Consider the following 24,279-nt stretch of genomic DNA (forward strand, 5'->3'; position numbering starts at 1 on the left):
CCACACATTTTTTGAACTCTTCCAGGGATGGTGACTATTCCAATACCTGACCACCCTTTCCAAGAAGAAATTTCCCAAATATCCAAATTAAATTTTCCCTGGCCCAGCCTGAGGCCGTTCCCTCTCCTCCTGTCCCTGTTCCGTGGGAGCACAGCCCAACACCCCCTGGCTGTCCCCTCCTGTCAGGAGCTGCGCAGAGCCACAAGGGCCCCCCCTGAGCCTCCTTTTCTCCAGGCTCAGCCCCTTCCCAGCTCCCTCAGCTGCTCCTGGTGCTCCAGCCCCTTCCCAGCTCCATTCCCTGCCCTGGACACACTCCAGCCCCTCAGTGTCTTTCTCATCATGAGCAGCCCTGACACTGCTGTGAGCCTGTAAAAATGTGTAAAATTACCTGCCTTCCACTAATATAAAAAGCCAGGAAAAAAGCTCCTGGAGAAGTCTAAGTTTACCTGAAAATCAAGCCAAACAGGTTTTTCTCCCTTTTTCTGTGTGCTGCTGTCATGAAAGGAGTTTGAATGTGGAGGTATCAAGTTCGCAGCAGTTTAAAAGTTAAACGTGGCCTGGAAAAGCAGAGCTTTCTAAAAGCTTTCATTGAGCCTTGTTCTCCCCTCCCCTCTTGTGGCACAGGAGGCCTTCCACAAGTGCTCTATTCATGGGCACCCTGGCCACCAGAGCCCCTAAAATTGTTGGGCCAGCCCCAGTGGCTCAACCTCATTAAAGGGTTTGTGTTTGGGGACGTGCTGTGGGTGCTTTCATCTCCCAGACTCTGCTCAGGTTATTTTTACCCATCAGGTTGGAGGGCTGAGCCTTTGCCCAGCCACTTCTCCATGCCCTGGGTGTTTGTGGAGCTCAGCCCAGAGCCAGAGCAGCCTCAGTGCTCAATGCAGCTCCAGAGCCCTGCCAGATTAAGGAAAACTCACCCAAAATAAATGAACCCGAAGGGGTATGGGCTGAGGGAAAGCCTGGGGACAAAGGGCAGCCGCCAGCCCATCTGCTCCTGGTGGGCAAAGATTTTGCTGTATTTGTGTTCCTTGGCTCATTCTGTAGGGTTTTTATCTCATTTGTACTGGTTTGTGTAGGACTCCCTTCTGGTTCTTCCCCAGGAAGAAACTTCCTTTCTCCATTCCCAGTTTCCAACCTCCCTTCAGAAAACAGGGACACAGGAATTGTTCCCTGTGCCTCTGCCAGGCTGAGGCAGCTCTGCCTGGAGCTGGGAATTACATCTCACTCCCCCAGAGACTCCTCTTTCCAGCTCTGTTCCCTGAAGATGCTTTTCCCTGGATTCTGGCCCTGAGGCTATACCAGGCTTGGTGCCAGATGAATTTATTTTTTGCCTGTGGATCTCTGGAACAAAGACAAGCCACGTGCCAGGAACACAGGTTGAGGTTTTCCAGGTGAGGAGCTGGGTTCAGCCAGGTTGCTCCCAATGCTTCCCTGAGGCTCCAGGGATTCTGAATGTGCTCCTTGTTTTTAAAGTGTTCAACTATCTCCAGGAGTGACACAAACAGGCATTGAAATCAGCAGGGAGAGCTGGGACCCACATCTCAAACCTCTTTTTCTTGGCAGTCTAAAGGTCACTGATAACAGCTCCCAAATTTCATTCAAAATGTCATTTTCTCAACTTGACCCAAGAATCAGCATTGATGTCACTTGAGGAACCCTTTGACACCTGGCAAGTTATAAAAACCTCTGAACTGGAGAAACTCTTTCTTTACAAAGACTTAGCAAGGTTTTCAAGCTCTGTTTTTTTCATCCTGTGCACCCAAATAGAGTGGCAGCTTGTGGAGAAAACTAGATGAAGAAAATATAGAGAAAATATACAGAAAATACAGTTTTTGGTGTAAAACTCCAGCAGACAACCAAAACTGTGCCATTTCTGAGCTTTGGAGGGCTCTGTTTGCAGCCTAAACCAATTCCACTGCTCTCTCAGGCACCGGGTAGAACACCAATTGTAAATGACTCTGTGTGAAATCATTGCCATTGGTAGAAGCAACTTGTACAAGCCAAGAAAATGGTCTCAAACCCTCATTGCGTCAAGGCAGCTCTGTAAAACACAATCATTTTTTATAAAACCTTCCTCATCCTTTACCAAGGGTGTCCTACCACACCTGATCTCTTGCTCAGGCTGTGCAAATCGGAAAATCAAGGCTCAAACCCCAATTTTCAGTGTAAGGTGTGTGGGAACTGTTGGTTTGAATCCCAAACAGCACAAAGAGCTCCAGTTGTCCTTATCCAGTGTGGCCAATCCATGGATGTGGGTGTGGATAAAGTGACCCCATCCCCTGGCAGGGACAAGGGACACACAGCAAGCCAGGGAGCCTTTGGGAGTTATCCCAAACTTTGGGAACACAAATGTCCACCTGCCAATGACAAGGTTCAAGCTGTGGCTGTGACAGCTCCAGGATGTGCTCCTTGTGTGAAGCTTTCCCTCAAAACAGAACAAAATTAATCCCAAGGAATAGTCAGGTGCCTCACAAGGGAAAATACACACTTCTACAGTCAGTTTTTTCCTTGTTTTCTCTAATCCAACACAGAAATCTCCAAGGAAATAAATTTCTCAGAGCAAACATTTCAGAAAAATGAATATAAAATATCCAACAGTTCTTCCAGGATCCCCTGGCATTTTCCACAGCTTCTATTAAGATTTCTGCAAGCCTTTTTCTGGGGGCTGAGTGTGTAAAACGCTGCTTGTACCTGTTCCCCTCACAGTAAATTTGGTCCAAATAGTAAACTGGGATTCCCTGCTGGATCCCTGGGTGGAGGAGAGGCCTGGTGGGATACCTGGCTGCCCCCTGCACGTGGGATGACAAACCCAGCAATGACGTCTGGATTGGGAAAAAGAAAACCTCAGGGAATGTCAGAGAGCAGCAGCTGGTAAATCCATACGTAGGAAAACAAACAGGGCTGAGCTTTGATGGTCCAAGTTCACAGCAGAGGTTACTTTACCTTGGCAGAGCCACATCCACGACTTTCGGCTCGGAATTCCTTCGGCACAGCTAAGCAAAACCATGTGTTCTCCTGGAACCAGGGGAAAGTTTAACTCCAGAGCTGGGCAAAGGCAGGGCTGAAGAAAAGGAGGCTCAGGGGGGACCTTGTGGCTCTGCACAGCTCCTGACAGGAGGAGGGAACCAAGGGAGGCTCTGCTCCCAGGGAACGGGGACAGGAGGAGAGGGAGCGGCCTCAGGCTGGGCCAGGCCAGGTGCAGGGTGGATATCAGCAGGAATTTCTCCATGGAAAGGGTTATGAAGCATTGGAAGGGAGGTCTGGAGTCCCCGTCCCTGGAGGTGTCCAAGGAATCCCTGAAGTTGGCACTCAGTGCTCTGGGCTGGTGACAAGTGGGAATCAGGCCCAGGTTGGATTCCATGACCTTGGAGGGCTTTTCCAACCTCAGAGATTCTGGGAATTTGTGAGAGGCTCAGGAGGATTTTGGACAATGGCAGGAGGGGTGTTTTGGGAAAGCTGAAGAGAGCAGAAAGAGGGAAAAGAATGTTTACAGAAGAGGTGTAACAATGACTTGACAGAGAAGGGAGAGGCTCTGGCAATTCCTGCTGGTCAGAAAAATGTGGGATCAAAGCAGTGTTAAGGGAGGATCTGCTCCTTTACAAAGTGCTCCAAGGGAAGCTGACAGTGGTGAACTCTCTGCCCAGGGACCTGCCATGTGTCCGTGCTATTTAAAGATGTGTCAGGGTTAGGATAAATATAGGAACTGCTCAGAATGGTCCGAAAAGTCACCTTGAGTTCTCATGGGAACATTGATTGGGAGCTACAGCTGAGTGCAGCCACTGCCAGAGCTACCAAGGGAAAACCTCTCTGTCCCACTGTGGAAAACTGCCCAGCATGGGCTGGATCTGGAGCTGGGGCTGGCCCAGCACCCAGGAACACCTCAAGCACTGGTCCCAGTTCCCTGCACCTCTCCCAGGGACACAGCACTGGGACAAAGGCCACTCATGGTCCTTTGGCAGGAGATGGGGTGACAATCCCAAGGACCTGGACAAATTCCAGGCTGGTTTTCTGTCCCCCTGAATTCCTCTGGTGCTTCCCTTTGGGTGTGCTGGTTTGTGGTTCCTGTCCTGGATCGCAGAGCAGCCAGAGCTGGATGTCCCCAGGCATGGAGTGGGAGCTGCTGGAAGGTGCTGGCTTGACTGGGATCTCGTTGTATTCCAGCCCTGAGAGGAAACTCCATCTGCAGCTCCTGGCAAGCTCCTGGGCTGGGATCTGCCTTCAGCTCTGCCCTCAGCACTGACAGGACTCAGCACATCCTGGCAGCCTCCACATCCCATCCTGCTGTTTGGAACCCACCTTGAATCCAACTGGGGACCAGCCATGGCCTCTTGGAGCCCACCAGGCACTTCCCAGACCTTCCCAACCGTCCCCAGGACAGGCAGGCGCGGGGTGGAGGGGTTGGAATTGGGGCATTTGGCTTTTTGGCTGCATGAGGTTAATCCAAGCCCTTTCCAACAGATCCAGAGTAGCTCCATCAAAGCCTCAGCAAACCTTTGCCCATGGCTGTGTCACTGTCCAGCTGAAAACGGGGACAATCCTCCCAGATTTCTTCTTGCTGAGCAGATCTGTGTCTGTGACAGGGCAGGGATAGGAAAGGGATGGATGAAAGGATATCCAAGCCCAGAGGACCCACTCCAGGGCAGCAGGTCCCATGGAAGTTGGGCTGCAGGTGCTGTTATTAATAAGAAAAGCATCCTATTATCTCCCATTCCACAGCCAGTTTGGCTTGGGGGAGTCCAGCATGATTAATAATTCATGAAATTGCATTGCCAGAAACAAGAAACCAGCAGGAAAGACTTCAATCAGACTCTGTAAAATTAGAGGGGTTGATTTGCTTCAGTCTATTCACTTCATTCGATACAACCATTATTAAATGTTGAGTAAAATCCTTGCTTTAGGTAAATCCTTTCCCAGAGGAAAAGCAAGACAGCCAAGGAGGGAAGACAAGAACCCAGGAGAAAATCCTATATTGGCTCCAAGTCACAGGAGGTGCAGTTGTCCTTCCCTGGTCACTTAGGGGTGATAAATGGGAAGCCCATGAATTATGAGTGAGGGTCTCACGTTTCATGGAGAGCTGTTCCCCAGAGTGGGGATGTGGGGGAAATAAGATAAAGGATCTTTTTCACTGTTGTTCACCAGAAAGCACTCTGGGAAGGATTCAGTTGTGGGCTGGAGGGTTGGCTGGTGGTTGCCTTGTGCATTGGTTGGGGTGATGCCTTTTTGGGGCTACCTAAAAGCAGAAGCCAGGCAAAATTAAGGGAATAAAAAGTGGTTATATTTATTGATGGGCCTTCAAAAGGCACATTTTGGGCAGACAAAGCCCCTAGGGGCTACACCCAAAAATAGACCACGGGTCAGGGGTTTTCACACTTTTAAAAGTTTGGTCCATTTGCACATTGGGGATTAATGTTCCAATTACAGCTTCAGGTAATGAAGTCATTGACCCCAAGTTTGCTCCCCCTCAACTCATTTTTTTTGTACATTTCTTGGGGCCTGAGGCAGGGAGGTGTCCTTGACTCCCAGACCTGGAGAGGAATTGCTGTGTCTGCCCAAAATGGGAGAACAGTAGCTAACACTGTTTAGAAGTTTAGAGTTATACGCTAAAGAATTGCAGGATTACAAATACATGAAGAATATAAAAGCAAAAATCCTGAGGCATCATAGGAGACCTGTGGACACCACATGAGCAGAGATCTGAGTGGATAGAGGGACACACCCACAACGACACCACAGCGGCAGGCAGCCAGTGAGTGCTTGTTTCAGTTAAATTTGTTTAAGTTTGGTTAAATTTGGTTAAATTTGGTTAAGTTTAGGGTATAAAAAGACTCAGTTTGTTTCAATAAATGATCTTCTTTGGAGTAACAAGGAGGTCTGTGTGTCTTTGCTCCCCATTGCTGCAGGGGTGTGGCGGGGCAGCCGCGCCTTCTCCAGGCTTGGAAGGACATCAGGAGGAAAGGTAAAAGGGCAAAAATAGAGGCACTGCCCTGTTGGGGTTGCTTTCCTCTTTAAAACAAAGCTCTGGTAACAAAGGGAAAGGTTGTACAAGGAATTCCATCCTTATCTAGGGAGCTCCTGGACAGGGAGGATTTTCCCTGGCATGGTGAAGCGCTTCTTCCCTCAGGAGTCAAAATATTTTTAGCAAAGCAGCTTTTATTTGGTTTATCTCCTGGATTTCTTTGCTTGGTGCTCCCTTTCCAACCTGGTGGTCCTGAAGAAATGCTCACCTCCTGTCAAGAGATCCTGTGGGACAGCATTCGGCCTGGGCAGGAATTTTGGGTCATGAACTATGAGCTTTGGGATGAATCTGAACTTCAGGCTGGACTTCCAGTGGATGCCAAGTGTTTATTACAGGCTGGAGAAGGGAGGGTTGGGAGGAAGAAGGTCAGGTCCTGGAGTACCAGGGCTAGGGGGTGTGAGGACTCCCTGATGGGCACTTTGGTGGCATTTTGGGGCCATTCCCAAGGAAATACATAGCTGCATCTTTCAGGGATATGAAGCAAACCCAGAGCAGACAGCCTTGACTGCTTTGGCAAAAGCTTAATTGCAATTAGTGAGGCTGAGGGGAGGCCAAAGTCCCAGCAACAACTGGAGAGCGGGAGTGAAGCAGTGGTGGCATAACACAAATAAACCTGCTTGGATTTGCATAACACTGGGAGCTTGTGCACCAGCAAAGCTCAGGCTGGGCAAGATTAGCTCTGCTAATGAGCTTTGCTAATCCAAGTCCTACAAGTGAGGCACAATTTGGGCATTTGACCCTGGCTGGGCACAATCACAGAGCTCCCTATGAGCCCTGGGCTCCAAACTACCTCATTTTTGGGGTTAAGAGACAGAATCCCAGACTGGTTTGGGTGGGAAGGACCTTAAAGCTCATCCATCCCCACCCCTTGCCATCAGCAGGGACACCTGCCACTGTCCCAGGGTGCTCCAACCTGGCCTTGGACATTCCAGGGATGGGCAGCCTCAGCTTCTCTGAGCAATCTGTGCCAGGGCCTCCCCACCTCCCTCCTCTGCAAGGAATCTTCAATCTGTGACTCAAACCTGGTCACTTAAAGACATCATTAACACAACAGCAATGCTGTGCTCCCTGACAATTGACAATTCCCCAGGCCTGTGCTGAAGGATTTCTCTCCATGACATACACACCATGGTTTTGTCTGGTTTTCCATTATTCAGCCCTTGTGGCTTTTACCACTTCCCTTGGGAGCCTCCAGCGAAGCCCAATCTCTGCATTGTTCCAAACATTTCCTGATATTCAGCTGCTTCTTCCTTCTATTCATGCCCAGCAGAATTGTGCTCCTGCCTGGCTGTGCCCTCGATTGTTTGGGGTGCTCCCAGCCCTTTAAAACTGGGAGTTTTTGCTGTCAGAACACAGAATAAAGCCCCTGATTTCTCCTGTCCTTGGGATTTGTTGAAATTTAACCTCCCTCCGTGCTTCTGACAAGGAACAGCAGCCAGCCCTGGGCAAGTCCTCTGTTGGTGTCTTCTCCCTTCATTTCTGCCCTGTGGTGGCTCTTCTCACCAGGCTGGCTCTCCACACTTCCCAGTTGTTTTTGTTTTTTTTTGGTGAAACACATTTTCTTCTAGGAAAACAGCAGCACTTGCTGAAGTCACTTTCCAGCTAGAGCCATCGCACAGCCTCAGCCCATGGGAGCTGTGAGGGATGAAATGTGGATATGGAACCTCCTGCTGGCACTCACAGCTTGGGTTGGGAGGGACCCTGAGGATAATCCAGTTCAACCCCTCTGCCATGGGCAGCATCACCTTCCAGTCCACTATCCCTGCCTAAAACCCTGGCCCCACCATGTCTGGAATAGGAGCAGTCACCAGGATTCAGAAAAAACCCAATAAACCAACTCTACTTCTCTGGATTTTCATTAAAACCCTGCTCTGCAGGAGGGGAAGAAAAAGGGAAGGGTTTTGGTGTCCCTTTGGGCACTGTCAGGCAGGAGTGATGTCACAGCCTGGGAATCAGGCTCTGGCCAGCTGGAGCAGGGGGCTCTGCTGGGAAACACCTGCTCCCTTTGCCAGGGATAAGATTTCGGAGTGGCTGGATCCTCCTGTCAAAACAACAGTGTCCATTCCCACCGGGATCTGTCCCAGCAGAACTGGGGAAAAGGAGCCAGCAAACCCAGACCCCACAGAAAATATAGACATGGTGAGTTTCTGAACTCTTTCTGGAGAAGAGAATAACCAGGAATTTCTTTCCTAGAGGTCATTTCTGCAGGGAGACACCGTGGGCTTGATGTGGTCGTGCTTGGAAATGGCTCCATGTTATGGGAAAGATGAGGAATGAGAGGGAAGTCTGCAGAATGAATCCCTTCTCCATCAACAAGAGAAATTAAAGGCTCTGAAACTACTTAGACAACCTTGAAAGAGCCAGATGAAATTCCTGCAGGACATGGAAAGCAAAGGAGCAAGGAGTGCTGGAGATAGGGAGAGAACTGTGTCTGGAGAGATTACTTCCCTGGCTTTTTAGGGATAAAATAAAAACAAAGGCTGAGGACAAAATGGGAGGTTTGGAGGGATATTCAAGTCCAGGCCTTGGTGCCACCAGAGGTTTGGATTTACCTGACCCAGCAAACAGCACAAATTTTTATTTTACCTTTTCCCCAATTTCAGCAGCTCATGATCCTGCCTTTGCTTAAGTGCATTAAGTACAGAAAGGTCTAAACATTTGGAGAAGAAATATCCTGGCATCTCTTGGCAAAAAGTTCTGTTGGATAGGAAAGTAATGGAACATTAAGTGCTGATAAATAAACAAACCGAGATTTTTAAATGAGGCCTTTTTAAAATTGCAAGGGGACGGCTTCAAATGAGCACTTCCCTTTTGTTTTTCTTCTCTGACATCTCTCTCCAGCACTTAAAATTATTTAAAAATTCTTCTAAATGCTTATTAAAAAAACCCCCAAAATTGAAAAGATGATGCTTTGCACTTCCATTTGATTCCAAAGAGATTTTTGGTTGCTGTGTTATAAAACTTTTCAAAAAAGGTTTCAAATGGAAGCCCTGACAAACCATAGAACATTAGGAATTCTGCAGCATTAATGAGCTCTTGAAAGGTTAGAGAATCACAGAATCATGGAGTGATTGGGGTTGAAGAGAACTTTCCCACCCCTGCCATGGGAAGGGATGCCTTCCACTATCCCAGGTTGCTCCAAGCCCCATCCAGCCTGGCTATGTTCAGGATTTTTCCTTTAAAATCTTCTCCAGCACCAACCTTGGTTTCTGCAAAGTGATGATTTTTCTCTTTTCCCCCAGGAAAATGCCACTATTACTGATCTTTTCCTTTAGTTCTCCTGGAACACCCCATTCAAACACAATTAAACCTGCTAGTTTAATCACCCCAATAATGATCCTTTGGGGTCCCATTCAAACACAATTAAACCTGCTGGTTTAATCACCCCAATAATGATCCTTTGGGGTCACCCAGACACTAAACATTATTCCACAGGAGTTGTGGTCCTAAAGCTGATGCTTTAAAAGCAAGAGACCTTTAGAAGCTGTGCCACAGGATGAGAGAACGAGACAGGACATCATGAATGCATTGCAGACAGGCAAAAAATTCCAAATACAACAATTTGAGGCACAAAGTCGATGTTTGGGGCTCATGGGGATATTCCCTTCCCCAGGCAGAGTTCCTAAACCACTCAGATGCCACCAAGCCACCCCTGGATGCTCCATTTGTGCCACAGCAGCCTGTTCATGAATTCTGTGGATGGAAGGCTCCATGGAATCCTCCAAAGCCATGCAATATTTAAGGCCCAAATGAAAAAGGAGTTCTGCTGGGGCAGGAAAGAACAGGAAGGGAAGGAGCAATAAAGGAACAGAGTTAATGCCTTGGTCATGTATATTCCAGTGACCTTCAAATGCCAGCTGGATTTGGGTTCTGCTCTTTGGCTCCTTGGAGGGCTCCTAAGTGCCCTGAGTAGGAAAATTGGCACAAGAAAGCCTCAATTGACTGAAAATACTCAGCAGGTTTGACAGCAGAAGAATTAAGTGTTAATCACCGGGAAATGCAATATGCTCGTTTTCCAGGCAAAATTATCCCATAAATTCAGGTGTTCCTGGCTGCCTGAAATCAATGGGAATTGCACATCCCAAAGCCACTCCAGCACTGACACAACCAGAGACATCCCAGAAGTGTCATTTCCATGGGGTTTCTGTGCACAGGCAGCAAATTCTGCAAAGAGGGGGTGAAACTTCTGCTTCCAAACATTGTGCCTTCTCAGCAGCCACACTTTCCAATAAGATAACAGCCCAGTTTCCCTTGTTTTCCAAAATAACTCCAGATTATTGATGTCCTGCCAATGTTTTAGCAAGGAGAGTTCACTAAATCCCACCCTGTCCCAAGTCTAGGACGAACACCATGGGATCAGGGTGGGGACACCAAATGGGTTGTGCAGAGATGAAGAGCCCAGGAGTCTGTTCCTTGTTTTTCCATTTTAAAGCAAACACTCTTCTGTAACTGGAACCAAGAAGAGAGCAGCCTCCTCCTTTCTTCATGTTTGGCAAATAAACCTCTCTTAAGGGCACTGTGTTGGAAATGTTTGTACTTTATTTATTTAAATAAAAAATACACAGAGTGGGTTGATAGCATAACATTTGGCCTATTTAGGAGGAGAAGGATAAAGGCATCCATGGATTACTTTGAGTGCCTTGGAGGGTAGCAGGAATATATTGCTCTGGGGATGTTTTCTTTCTCATCAATACCAAAAAAAAATTATGTTCCATAGGGACAAATTGGAGTTTTTGGGTTTTTATGTGATCTCTACAGGTTAGAGAACACCATTATGGCTCAACCTATAGACTGCACTTTTCCAGCTTCTAGTTCTGGCTGTAGCAGAAAAGATGCTCCTTATAAAAGAAAAAAAATCTAAACCAAGTGGTGACTGAATAACCTGCCCACTACATCTTCTGGATTTAATGGCAACCACGGATGGATACAAAGCTGGAATCACCACGGTGGTTTAGAAGGATGAACTCTACAAAGGGCATAAATCCCATTCCCAATCTCCTGTAACATTTTAAGGAGTTGTTCTCCCAGGCCTTGACGTTCCCAACAGCTGAAGACTTTTGTCAGGAGAGTTTAATTAAACCAATAACTCCGGAGAGAAAGCAAACATCCCAGCCAGGCACAGCTGCCTGGGTCCGTTCCAGCAGCAGCAAAGTTGGCACAATCACCACATTCTGCCGAAATTCTCGAAGAGGCACAGAAGTTTTGGGTTAAGATTTATGCTGCATTTAATCTTTAAGGGGCCATCACCCTCCTCTCTAATGGGTTTGCCCAGCCCGGGCAGTTTTGAAGCTCAGACTCAAGATGTTAATCTGAGAAAAGGTTTCAGTGAGCTCATCCTAATCTGTGTCAGAGCACCCAGCTCCCATATCCTTCTTTCCCTAAAAAAAGCTTTCGAATGCGGCGGTGTTGGTCAATGGGCTCCCACTGAGAGGTCTCATCCTCGCATGAGAATGGGTGTGAAAAGCAGCCCCATCTCCCCAGGGATCAGCATTTCCATGCAGCCGCCTGAAAATGCCCACAAGCCACGAAAATGGGTTTCTGTGCAAATTTACTGGTGACACTGGCTGGGTTTTCCATCCTGAGCCCTCTGCCAGCCTCACACTCAGGGACAGCGATGCCTTTGGCCACGCCGCCACCATTCCCCCACATTTTCTGCCTCTATTTTTACCGAACAAATAAAATGGACCTTTGCCCATCGGGAGCAGGAAACATCTGCACCGCCGCCGCTCTCACTCCGAATCCACGCTCCTGTTTTTGTGCTTCGTTGCGCCGGGGGCTCGCAGAGGCTGGGGCTGAGCAGCCCGGAGCTGCTGGGCTGTTACATGAGATATTCAGGAAGTTATTTGCATGCAGGGATAAAAGCCCGTGCCAGCAGCCGGGCGCGCTGCAGAGGCGACTCAGCCACGGTGGCCACCGGCCCGAGGAATTACATCCCTCGCAGCTTCACAATGAGTTGTTTACTGGCCTTGGCTGCCTGTGGGGAGAGCCAAGGAGAGCGGAGGAAGAGGAGAGACAAACACAATGCGAGCGAGACGCGTTAGGGGGGAGGCTGGGCTTTAGCAGCAGCCCCGGCGTTTCAGCCCGATGGAAGCAGAGAGGGCTGAAAAGGGAATAAAATGAACCATCCGCCGCCTTGCTGCTGCTGCTGCTGCTGCCAGAAGAGCCTCGTCCCTACCTGAAGGGCTGATATCGAAGGTAAGAGGGGGGAAAAAGAAGCAGTTTTTAGGCAGAGGGCAGATTCACCGCGGGGCAGCTCCCAGGCAGATGCAGCCACGCTTCTCTGAGTAATTGTAATTATGGCCCTGGAGAAGGAAAGCTGACCGGCTTTCCAGCAGGAATCCAGCGATTCAGGGCAAGAGCTCAGACTGTTCCAGTCAGCTCCTCTGAGAAGATTTAAAACAAAACAACAACCCCCAGCCTAACAAACAGCGCCTTTCTAAATCTGCCCAGGGAAATATTTGCTATTTTATTTCCACGGCCAACTTTGCTCTACAGCTTCCTAATCTTACCCAGTGTTCTCCTGATTCGCAGCTCCCCCCTCTGCTCCTCACTTTTTCTTTTTTTTTTTTTTTAATTTTTTAATTGGAAGGCGAAACAATTACGACCGCGGGAAGGAAAATCCGAGCTTTGAGGAGCTTTTCCCTGCTCGTTCCCATCGGGCACGCTCTCCCAGGCTGGGTCCCCCGGCTAATTGCTCAGGAAATCCGCGCTGCTCATTGTCGGGCTGTCCTTAAGCTGCTAATTCCGAGCTGGGAGAGGCTCTGGACGGGAATCCATGGATAGAGCCCCGCGAGAGGGACCCAGTGGAGACCCGGGGCGGGGCGGGCTGCGGCGCTAATAACACACCCCTGCCCAATGGAAAGCGTTTCCTATGGAGACCCCCAGGAGTTCCCCCTGCCCACAGCCCCTGCCCAGACATTGGGCCCATTCTTGAGTCCCGTTTTCCCAAGACGCGATGGCAGCAGCGCTCGGCAGCCCCGATCCCGCTCGGAACAAAGGCCGGGCAGCTGCCGCCCAGCGCGGAGTTTGAGGATGAGCGGCTGAACTTGGACAAAGTGGGATTCCCGCGTGGGAATTACGCGGTTCGTGTCCCGGGGACACAAAGGACTGTCAGGGAGGGATCCCCTGGAAACCCCGAGCCGTGGGAATGGTGGCGGTCCCGGTAAGTTCCCCCCTTCCCGAGGCAGGAAAAGCGGCCGGATTTCATGGCAGCTCCGGGCGGGGGTTCTGGAGGCTGGGATGGATGTGGGGGATGAATCCCGCCGGCTTTCACTGGAGATCCGCGGTGTTTTCCCCTTCCTCCTGCTCCAGCCCTGCCGTGGCTGGGGCTGCTTAAAGGCAGAAAGATGAGCTCCAAGTTTTGGGAAAGTAATTCCTGTGCGGGCTGCTCCTCCAGGTTGCATGGAAATGGTTCTGACTCCCAGCGCAATTCTCCATTGCCATCGAGATTCTCGTTGTGGCACTGCAGGTGACAAGTTTAGGAGTTTTCTGACCTGTTGTTTGTTGTGTGTTTGTGAAAAGGATCCCTTGGTTACAGCTTCCTTTTGTACTTGAAGTTGGTGTCTTAAAGACACTTTAGGTTTATATTGGATTGGATAGAAGTGTGGCATTCACCTTCGTTTAATGGAGGGCTGGTTCTCACAAGCTATACAAAAAAATTGGGAATTAAGTTATAAATATTATACTGAAAACTTTAAAAATTTGATTTATCGCTTTGGCTTCCATTCATGGCTAAAATCTATTCCTTTAAAGCTGCAAAATTCAATGAGAAAAATTCAAAGACAGCTCTAGAAAAACCGTGTGTCTGAAGTAAAATTAACAATGAACAACATCATTTAAAGATTTGGCTGTTTGGAGGAAAGAGGATTTAACACAGTATAAGCACATGGCAGAAAAATTTGCAGGAAAAGTTTGGAGGTTTTAATGACATTCCCAAATCATTGTTTGAGAGGAGACAATTGTGTGTGGTTTTTGTATTGCTGCCCTATAGGAACAGAACAGTCAAATTCAGAGGATGGGAAGTGCAAAGTTCACAGCTCGGTGATAAGGACATTCCCCCCTTGTAGTACTTTTCCATCTTCTTGCCCTTAGGAGCATTCCCTAAAAACAAAACAGGCAGGAAACCCTGGTACTTTGTGGGGTTCAAAGCCTCTGCATTTTAAAAGAAAGTCCTGAAACACAGAGGAGGCAGGAAGGGGGTGGGAGAGGAGACTGAACAAACATTTCCCTGGAATCCTTTGAGGCTAAAAATGAGAATCCTCTTCAACTGATAAAAATCGATGTCTTCCAAATTCCAGGGTCAAGAGCTCAGCTCCACGTAGACAAACACAAGAAATGCCCCAGTTCTGCCCTCACCTTCATTTAGAGCATTGCAACGAGGCCCAAAACTGCAAAGCTGCACCTGGGGTTGCTGAGGAGGAGGGATGGAAACACTCCCTGGGCAGGGAGAGGATGCTCTCCCAGCTGGAAGATGGATCAGTCCTCCAGCAGTGACCTCATGGCTGGAGCACAGGAGCAGGAATTAAAGCAGTTTTATCCAGAGCTTGGGCCAGATCCTGGGGACAGGGTGCACTGTTGGAGGGGACATTTGGGATTCTGTCACTGTGGCACTCGGAGCCATCTGGGTGGACGATCCATCCGTGCCACTGCCCCTCGCCCTGTTACAGCATATTTGGGATTTTGATATTTCCAGATGTCTGGGTGTTACTGGTCAGGGCTGTGTGGCTGGAGTGGTGCTCCAGGATCCCAAAGGAGCCGGCAGGGCAGGGTGGGGATGGCTCCTGGAGCACTCAGCCACCCTCAGCAGGTCTTTCCAGGTCAAGTGTGCGTGCAGAGCCTCACTCTGCTCCTCCACACGTTGCTCCTCCTCCCTAAATAAGGATCCGATTTAGTCCCGGGGAAGGGGAGCCACCACTTTCCACAGAAGGGAAATTCTCTCCCTGAAAAGAGGAGCTCTTTATTCCCAGAGCAGACAGTGGCTCTGCAAGGCTTCCTCCTGCACCAGCTCCCAGTTCAGCCCCATAAAAGGGGTAAAGATCCACCCTGCTCCAGAGCCAGACCAGCCTGAGCTGACCCTGGCTGCAGGAAAATTTGCTGGATTATTTGTGATGTGTTTGGTTGGTAGGAAGAGGAAGATCTCTTTATCTTGGCAAGTGAAATTAAGGGACATTCATCAGCCCCTGAGCCCTGAGACAAAGGTGTGTTCTGGCAGCAGAGCAGATCCTTTCTCTGGGCAAAACATGAGCTCATCAGGCTGTGAGACCCTGTGATGCTGTAAATACACAGCCACAACAGACCTCTTCTTTTCCTCTCATAATATTCTCATTTTCCTTTCTTGAACCTGCAGACAACTCATTCTCTTCCTCCCCAGCATGTTTTATAGATGGATATAACCATATTTAGCAGGAAAAGCAGCGTCCAGCCCTTGCACAATGCCAGAATGTCATTGCCTTGCCCTCATCTTATAATTAGAAATCTGATTTCTAAGAAGCTTCACTGCAGAAGCTTTGCTGGCTAGCTGAGATTGGATATTTCTGCATTGTGGAATAATTTCTTAGTTATTTTACCATTTTACAGGAAAAGCCAGGTTGGACAAGGCTTGGAGGTAGAAGGTGTCTCTGCCCATGGCAGGGATTGAACAGGATGGGCCTTTAGTTCCCTTCCGACCCAAACCATCCTGGGATTCTACAATCCTCAAAAATTTCCCCTTTTCCCCTCAGGGTAAAGCCATTAAAGAGAAAAAAGCCCTGTTAGATCAAGCCCCTGCAGTAAATAAACGCAGGGCACAGATCCCTCAAGGTCCCAAGCACAGTTTTTGTCCAGCCCCATGGATGGACTGGCCCAGCACCCAAAGGAATCCAGACAGCCTCTCCAGCCAGGCCATCCTGCCAAGGTGAAATTGGTGTTTGTGCTGCTGTGCTGGAACCTTCCTGGTGCAAGGCAAGGCAAGAAAATCCATAATTTCTGATAATGGAAGTTCACCTTTCCCATTTCAGCAAAGGGAGTGCAGAGGATCCAGCCCAACGGGATGAGGAGATGAGGATGGGGTGGCAGGAGGGCTCCACGTGGCTCAGAGGAGCTGAGGAAAGGCAACAAGGAGCCAAAAAGCCAAGGAATGGCCGAGGAACCACTGGAAATTGTGTCAGGGGAAGCAAAGAAAGGCAGCTTGTTGGGCAGGCTGCTGACTGGGAACCTTTTGGAGCTGTGAGCAAATAAACCCAGGCCTGTTGTTGGAGTCCCCAGTGGCTCAGGGAAACAGGAGTCTCTTATTTTTTTATGTTGGTTTTTTTTTTTTTTTTCTTAGCCACACTTTGTAATGAACCAGAGCGACATCAAGGACACGGCAACCTCTACCACAAACATTATTCCTGGGTGAAAACAACCTGGTCAGACAGGGTAACTTTGCTTTTCAGCACTTCATCAGCTTTTCTTTGCATCTAAATCTTCTCTATTGAATCCAGCACTGCCATTATCCAGCAATCCCTGGGGCTCCAAACAAGCAGCATTCCCTCACTCCTCCAGCACCAAAGGCCGGGCAAAAAGCCGCTCTTACAAGTGTTAAATAATGCAAACTTCGCCGAGAAGTTTGGGGTGAATCCCATCGTTTCCTGGCGGCGGCCCAGCCCCTCTGGAGGCTGCTGGGGATGGGGAGAGGCAGAGCACGCCAAGGGTTAAAGGGTGATGTAAATGCAGAGAGACATTCCCAGTGCAAACAAAAGGAGAGTCATGCCCTGAGGATCAGTGGCTGAATATGGGCTAAGGCAGTTCGCGAATCTCTTCTGAAGGAAACATTTTAATTAGCTCAATCCAAAACAGATACAGCCCAGAGAAGGCACCACGAGCAGGAAATGCTTTGTAAGTCTCAGAGGACAGTGAGGAGACAACGGCGGGGCTCAGCAATTAAAAACAAAAAAAAAAAAGGAAGAAAAAAGGAGAGCGCCTTTAGGGTTCGGGCTGAGAGGCTCAGGTTTCGTTCCCTGCTCCATCCTGGAGAAGAATCGAATCGGGGTCCTGCTGCATTGGTGCACAGCAGAAAGGAGATGCTGAGCTTGGAGGGCGTGTGAAGGTCCCCAGGAGCCAAGGCCAGCCCAGACCAGGGGACAGCAGCGGCTCCCACCCCATCCCTGCGCTCACTCCCGGCCCAGTGAGAGGCGATGCCTCCCCAAGCCCCCCATGTTTCGGGTTTTTCTCTGAAAAAGCATCTGCTGAAACCTGGCTGCAGCGAGCCCCTCCCAGCGCCAGCTCCCCACAGGTACAGGAGGCGATGTCGCACCCGCACCAAGGGCTGGGGACTGCCAGGTCCGGGGACACTGAGCACAATGAGTGTCAAAGCCATGAATAAGAGCCTTCCTGCCCTGTTTTTTAGGCTGATCACCCGCAAACGTCCCCATTCCCCGGCATACCGGCCGGGCATTCACTCCGATAAACCGGGCAAGAATGGCCCTTTGAAGCTCCACAAACCTCCGTGGACTTCAAAGTCCCACTTGTGTCTGCTCTTTCCCCACTGTTCTCCAATACATCACTTAGGATTAGGAAATGAAAGAGATTAAAGCGTTTCTCCTTCCCAGCGCTCGGGATCGTCAATGGAGCTTTGTTTACAGGCAGCTGCTCCGCTTCCCACCCTCTAATCCCGGTTTCCCCTGCTCCCGCCGCACCGGGGAAGAGAACTGGGAATCTGCCAGGATGGAGCGCTCACAGACACTCAGCGAGCTGAGCCCAACCCCAAAACTGGTGTCCCAAGCTATTTCCCATCCCTGCACCTTCCTCTGGAGGAGCCAGATCCAGCATCACCTGCTCCAGCCGCTCCAGCTTTCCATAAACCCACACTGCTGGGAAAACAGGGGCAGCGTCGCTGTGCAGCACCAGCTCCTGCCCCGGCAGCCTCCAACAGGGAAACATCAGCCACCAGATTGCCCCAGACTGGAGGTTTGTCCTTAAAGCCGCTGCCAGTTCACATTCTCAGAGCTCTCCCTGAACAAAACCAACTTTTACTGACAATAGAAAATAGAAGTAAGTGGAAATTCCATTGCAGGAACTGAGATGTTCAGTTTTTCAGATAGAAGAAGGTTTTGGCTTTTTAAGAATATACAATAGTTTTGATTTTATCTATTCGAAAATTGCAGTTTAATCTTATTTTATCTATAGTCACCAGTCTTAAAGAACCCTACAGACTTACACAGAATTATCATCTCTGCAAAAATCTGCCAAAACCCCAAACATCTCCCCACAAAAAGCCCCCTTATTTGTACCTTCTGCCTAATTAAAGTGGAGCAAAGGAAGGACATAAACTCCAAGAGGCTGCAGAGCTGAGTTTGTTGTAAAGCTATAACCCTGGGCTCCATGGTGGGAGTAAGTTACACATCCCACAGGCCTTGTAGCAATGGGGTGAGGAGCAGGGAGATGCAAACCCTGGAGTGAATGGAATTCTTGTCAGGAGAAGGCAGAAATAAAGCTCTTGCCGTGCCCCAGGAAAATCCCTATTTATTTCCATGCCAGGAGCTGAGACCCTATCAAAGCACAAGGAGTGGTGCCATCACCTGGGAGAAAACCCACAGAAACCTCCCCAAACCCCACTGTCCTGCAGGTTTTGGCTTCTCAACCTATAAACCTTTGTTTCTCAAGATTTAAGAGATAACCTGAGTACACAGCATGATAATCCAGCAAAGATCCTTCAGCTCTGGGAGCTTTTCCCATCAGGGCTGTGCCAGACCTCCCAAAGCCAGAGCTCAAATGAACACTCAGGGTGTCCTTCACATCCAGACTGATAAAGTTCCACTCATCTGACATCTCACATGACTAAAAGAAAATGTGATGGTGCTAAAAATGCCAGCCCCAAACTTCATGCTGGTGTTTTCCTGACCTCAGCTTGCTGCACATGTGGAGAACGGGATCAGTGTGGAGCAGGAACAATGGGACAATGGAATGACAGGGCTGGTTTTAAATTTGTTTTTTTCCCTGCAGTAATTCCTGTTCTAACAAACAGCTCCTCTGGATGGAGCTGCAGTCTGGCAGTTTGGAGGTGTCTTGGGGTGCTGGGAGGAGGAAATACAGGAATTGTAAACAGGATACTCAGGCACCATAGGAAGTAACACCAAGTTTTCCTCTCTTTTCAGTCCATGGAGGATGGGATATTTCTGCTATAAAAGAGCAAAGCCTGGAGCTTCTCTGCTGAACCTCACTCTGAATTACAGGGTTTTGTGAGGGATGGCTGCTGGAGGTTTGTTGGTACCATCCCTGCTAGGAGAGAATATTCTGAATTTTATCACACTAAACAGTGGGTTTATTCCATTACATTCATTCCCTCCTGGACTGGCCCCCATTTGAAATATAGGATTTAAAGCTTTGCCCTGCCTGAAATATAAAAAACCTACTTTGTCATCCTGTATTTACTCAGTTTTTAAAAAATATATTGCTTTTTTCCCAGCAAGGCAACAGCAGTGGTGACCGTGGTGTCCATGAAGAGCATCCCACTGCTTTAATCCATAGTGGAAAGGAAGGAAAGAGAATTTTACACTGGGAAAACTCAATCTGTGGACTCATCCTACAGAATTTAAAGCACATGGCTGGGTTTCAAAGCCACTTGTCAGCTTGTTTAAACACCTCAGGGTTCCATAGGTAAACAAGGCAGGCTGTATTTTAAAGCCCATAAGTTAACTAGACAATTGCTGGCAGGCAATTGAGAGATTAGACACTGGAAAAAAACGGGATGTGACCTTGGGGCTGTCTGGAGCAGAGCAGGGAGAAAAGAGTCAGGTGATGGAGCATCTTTTTTCTTGTGTGAGGAGTATCTGGGTCAGGCTGCTGGTAGCACTTGGTCAGCAGCAAAGGTGAGAGTTCCAAAGGCACCTTTGAAACCTGGGTCTCGAGGACCTGCCCAAATCCAGGTTGGGAAGTGGGGTTTCCACGGGGCTCCCAGGCTGTGTGAGGTTCCCAAGGACGCCCAATCCCTCTGAGGGGACCCTGGCCCAGGAGAATGTGGAACACCTGGGGTTCACACACCCTGGGAGTCACATTCCAGCATAAACACAAACTGCTGATGGAGATAACAGGAATGTCTGCACTGGGAGGCAGCTCCAAGACAAGGATTTAATGCTTTAGGCTGAAGGTTAAGCCAAGGCTCAGCTATTCCTGTTGGAGCTCATGTGAGCTTTCCAATCCAACTTAGCTCGTGTTTAAAGGCATTTGAACTTTCAGGGAAGACCTTTCCTTTTTTCCTTTTACCACAGATCCAAAGAAAGTGAGTTCAATTTCACATTTGAGATTCTACTCCTGTCCTTCCCATAAATTTAAATATTTTATATCAGTTTTTTAGCTTGTTTTCCAGTAAGTTCATTTAACCATGAATTTAGTAGGAAAAACGTTTCCACAGGAGAGACCTCCAAGTTCCAATTCATCTTTGGATGAAGTCATCTGGGAAGGCAGATCTGGGCATCCTCCTTTCTTGCTACTTTGCCAGGTGCAAAGGTGAGGTGCTGCCTGCTCCCGGGGTCCCAGCACCAGATTTTGGGAAGCCTGTGGTTCTCCAGGCATTCCCAGGTGAGGAACTTGCCCTTTCCCCCCAGCAAAGCTGTGGCTATCCCAGCTTTCCCAACACTTGCCATTTTACCAGCAAGGCTGACAGCTCTCATGCAAGAGCTCCCAGGAGGAAAACGCATGGAAAACATCTGATTTTGATCATTGGCATCCCAAATTGTCTCCAAACCATGATTTGTTTTCCATTTTATTTGTTTATACGTTGCCATTGCAACCTTTAACAGAACTCACTGACAGGTTTGGAGCTGAAACTCCTCTGTCAGGGGTTCACTCTGGAAAGGATCCCACTCTTTGCAAGGGTTTCGCCTCCAAATTACTCCCCGTTGTAGCTCCTAAATTTCTTAGATTACAAGGAGATTCCAAACTAGTTCTTATTTGGTTGGCTGGAGTTTGTAAGGAAAAGGTCTTTCCCTTCGTGACCCAGCTTTGCTCCACATTTCCAAGAAGTGTTGAGCTCATGATCCAACTCACAAACCCTCCTTGCTCCAGAATGACTTTTCTTGAGGAGACTTTCCAAGGGATTATTCTCACAGGCATTAAAAATACTTAAAATATCTAGGAGAGATGATCCAGGGAGTTCAGGAAGCACCTATGTCCAAGTAAAAACATGCTCACTTCATGTGTCTCCAAAGCTTGTTGAGTTGGGACAAAGTCTTACAAGAATGTAGTCCTTGAGATTTCCCAAATTTCACATTCCAAACCTCGACAAAGAGTAGGAATGAAAAGCAGCTGTTGGTACAGCTTAGAGAAATCTTTCTTGGGAAAGTTTTACACTTGCAAAAAAATTCCTTTTAGAAGTAATACCATATTTGCAGACATTTTTAAGCAAGGAAAAAAAGGGAAACATGGATTTGGGAAGTGTTTTTGGTAAATATTTCTGAGCTACAACAGTTTTCCACTTTGGAAAACATGTGTAAGGATGCTCCTATTTTCAATTAGAAAAAAAGGCCAAGCAGCTCTTCTTTATCATAGATTTTGGTGGGATTTTTTAATACTTCTGCATCAAAAAAGGTTGAAAATCCATAGAACTCACCTTTGTGCACAGTTTAAATCAAACACTACAACTTTCAGCTTTTTTCCTCCTGTTACAGTTTTAGGGCAAAGTTTCAGATGTTTTATTCTGTTCAATTTCTTTTCAAACATATTGGGCCAATTCCATCTCAGATTTTAAAGAAAAACCTTTCCAAAGGGAATGTTGGAATTATCATAGAACAGTTTGGGTTGGAAAGGACCCTAAAGCCCCTCTTGTTCCAACCCCTGCCATGGACAGGGACACCTTCCATAGACCTGGTTGCTCAGAACAATCACTCTCCTTCAAACAGGAGTATGAGGGAGGTATGAAAGAAAAGGAAAGGCCAAATTCAGTAAATTCCATCTCCAACTGTGAAAAACCCCAATAATAGTGGAATTTATAAAGACTTCTTTGAAAACTAATTCCTGTTGTTGTTTGCACATCCATTAATTTGGGAATTTCTCTTGCACAGCCACTTTGGCTCAAGACTGATGGCAGTTCTCTCTCTCTCCTTTAGAATGAAAGGATCCACGAGGGAGATGCAGTAGGAAGGAGTCCAGCCACCTCCCTGGAATGTGTTCCTTCGGGAAGGGACGAGCTCCCTGCCTTATTTTATGGATGTCACTGAAGTAGACTTTGAAGGCCTTTGGAAGCCCATCCCAGACTTGGCATGGGAAACCACAGCAACAACCATACCTGCCTGACAGATGATTCCTTCAAGTACAACCTGTACGGAGCCGTGTACAGCGTGGTCTTCATCCTTGGCTTGATCACAAACTGCGCCTCCCTCTTCGTCTTCCTCTTCCGGATGAAGATGCGGAGCGAGACGGCCATTTTCATGACCAACCTGGCGGTTTCAGACTTGCTTTTTGTCTTCACTTTGCCCTTTAAGATTTTCTACAACTTCAACAGGCACTGGCCCTTCGGGGACAGCCTGTGCAAGATCTCGGGCACAGCGTTCCTCACCAACATCTACGGGAGCATGCTGTTCCTGACCTGCATCAGCGTGGATCGCTTCCTGGCCATCGTGTATCCCTTCCGCTCCCGCACCATCCGCACCCGCAGGAATTCCGCCATCGTCTGCGCCGGCGTTTGGATCCTGGTGCTCAGCGGCGGAATCTCGGCCTCGCTCTTCTCCACCACCAACGTGTCCAACACCAGCACCACCTGTTTTGAAGGGTTCTCCAAAAGGATCTGGAAAACCTACCTGTCCAAGATCACCATATTTATTGAGGTGGTGGGATTCATCATCCCTCTGCTGCTAAACCTCACGTGCTCCTCGCTGGTTCTCCGGACTTTACGGAAGCCGGCCACCCTGTCCCAGATTGGGACGAACAAGGAGAAGGTGCTGAAGATGATCATCGTGCACGTGGCCATTTTTGTCGTGTGCTTCGTCCCCTACAACTCCATCCTGTTCCTGTACGCGCTCGTGCGCTCCCAGGCCATCGCCAACTGCTCCCTGGAAAGGTTTGCCAGGACCATGTATCCCATCACGTTGTGCATTGCCACCCTCAACTGCTGCTTCGACCCCTTCATCTACTACTTCACTTCTGAGTCCTTCCAGAAGTCCTTCAACATTAAAACCCAGATCAAAATGGATTCTCTCTTCAAGACAGAGATGCCGCTCACAAAGACGGCGCTGCCGGCGCCGCAGGATGAGATCAGTGACCAGGCCATCACCAACGGAGGAGATCCCACATCTGAATCCCATTTCTAGGGAGATGTTTACACAGGGAGTTACCCCCCATTAACTCCTGATTAACACCACGTGGCAAAGAGCAGCTCCAGAAAATGGGGGCTCACACGTGGGGTTAATGAAGAAAAGCTGCTGGGGGACGACAGATCCTCGCACTGGGATGGTCCCATCACGTTCCACAGGTGAACACAAAGTGTGAAAATCCCAATGGATCTCCCTTTGGAGATTATGGATAGGCTACAACACATGCATCAACTCGGGAGGGAACAGAACAGCTTCTTTAACCAGAAGATGCCAACATTTGGCATTTTTCCCCCTCAGCAGTTGGCATGGGACCAGTTGGGAAATAGAAAATTTCATTTTTTTAGAGATTCCTGCCAATATTTCTGCCTTCTGCAGGTGCATCCTCATTCTCATATGTTAACTCAGTAACTTCCCACAATATGTATGTTTGCTTACAAAGGCATAATAAAAGCTTGTGGCTTTTCCTTACTCCACTGCCAGAGTGCAGAGCCTGGTTTTCCTAGAGACTGGAATTTATAGAGAGGTTTGAAATGTAAATAATTGTTTAGCAATTAGGCAAAAAGAGTTGCTTGGTGACAGAAAAGATAATAAGAAAAAAAAAGATAATTATTACTACAGTTTTGAAAGATGAAGTTTCATTTTTATCAGATTAAGCTGTCATTTAATTTATTTGATTATTTTTAATGCCACCTCTGGGAAGGAGTAAAGAGCTCATTAATGATCTGTTGCACCTGGGCTTTTATATCCCAGGGGATTTTATGACTATTTCTGGGAAGGGCTGGACTGGAAAGCCAGCTGTAGAAGGGCCTGAAACCTCAGAGTTCTTCCAAGGGCAAAGCTCCCATACAGAAGCTGAGGCAGCTGAAGGCCCAGGAGTGCTGATCCCACTGAAATATGGACAAGTGGTGTCACAGCACCCAATTAAGGGAGGATCTGTGATTGTTTAATGGGTATTTAGGGCCTCAAGGTAACTCAAAACCCAATTTGCTGCACTCTTTT

The 24,279-nt window shown here is 48.3% G+C and overlaps 1 protein-coding gene across 2 annotated transcripts; it reads left to right on the top strand.

The window, feature by feature from the left end:
* Positions 1 to 11,859: 11,859 nt before the first annotated feature.
* Positions 11,860 to 23,753, top strand: LPAR4 (lysophosphatidic acid receptor 4). Of its 2 annotated transcripts, XM_077185943.1 has the most exons (3): positions 11,860 to 12,211; positions 12,606 to 13,178; positions 22,078 to 23,753. In XM_077185943.1, the coding sequence occupies exon 3, from the start codon at positions 22,231 to 22,233 to the stop codon at positions 23,275 to 23,277; it is 1,047 nt and encodes a 348-aa protein (XP_077042058.1). In that variant the 5' UTR covers positions 11,860 to 12,211; positions 12,606 to 13,178; positions 22,078 to 22,230; the 3' UTR covers positions 23,278 to 23,753. The 2 variants fall into 2 exon arrangements, with proteins under 2 accessions (XP_077042058.1, XP_054497432.1); XM_054641457.2 differs by lacking the exon at positions 12,606 to 13,178.
* The last annotated feature ends 526 nt before the right edge of the window (positions 23,754 to 24,279 follow it).

This window comes from Agelaius phoeniceus, chromosome 14 (assembly GCF_051311805.1).
Source record: "Agelaius phoeniceus isolate bAgePho1 chromosome 14, bAgePho1.hap1, whole genome shotgun sequence".
Lineage (NCBI taxonomy): Eukaryota > Metazoa > Chordata > Aves > Passeriformes > Icteridae > Agelaius > Agelaius phoeniceus.

Excerpts from the sequence above, each read along its gene's own strand:
- LPAR4 (XM_077185943.1), top strand. The coding sequence starts at position 22,231 with ATGGGAAACCACAGCAACAACCATACCTGCCTGACAGATGATTCCTTC.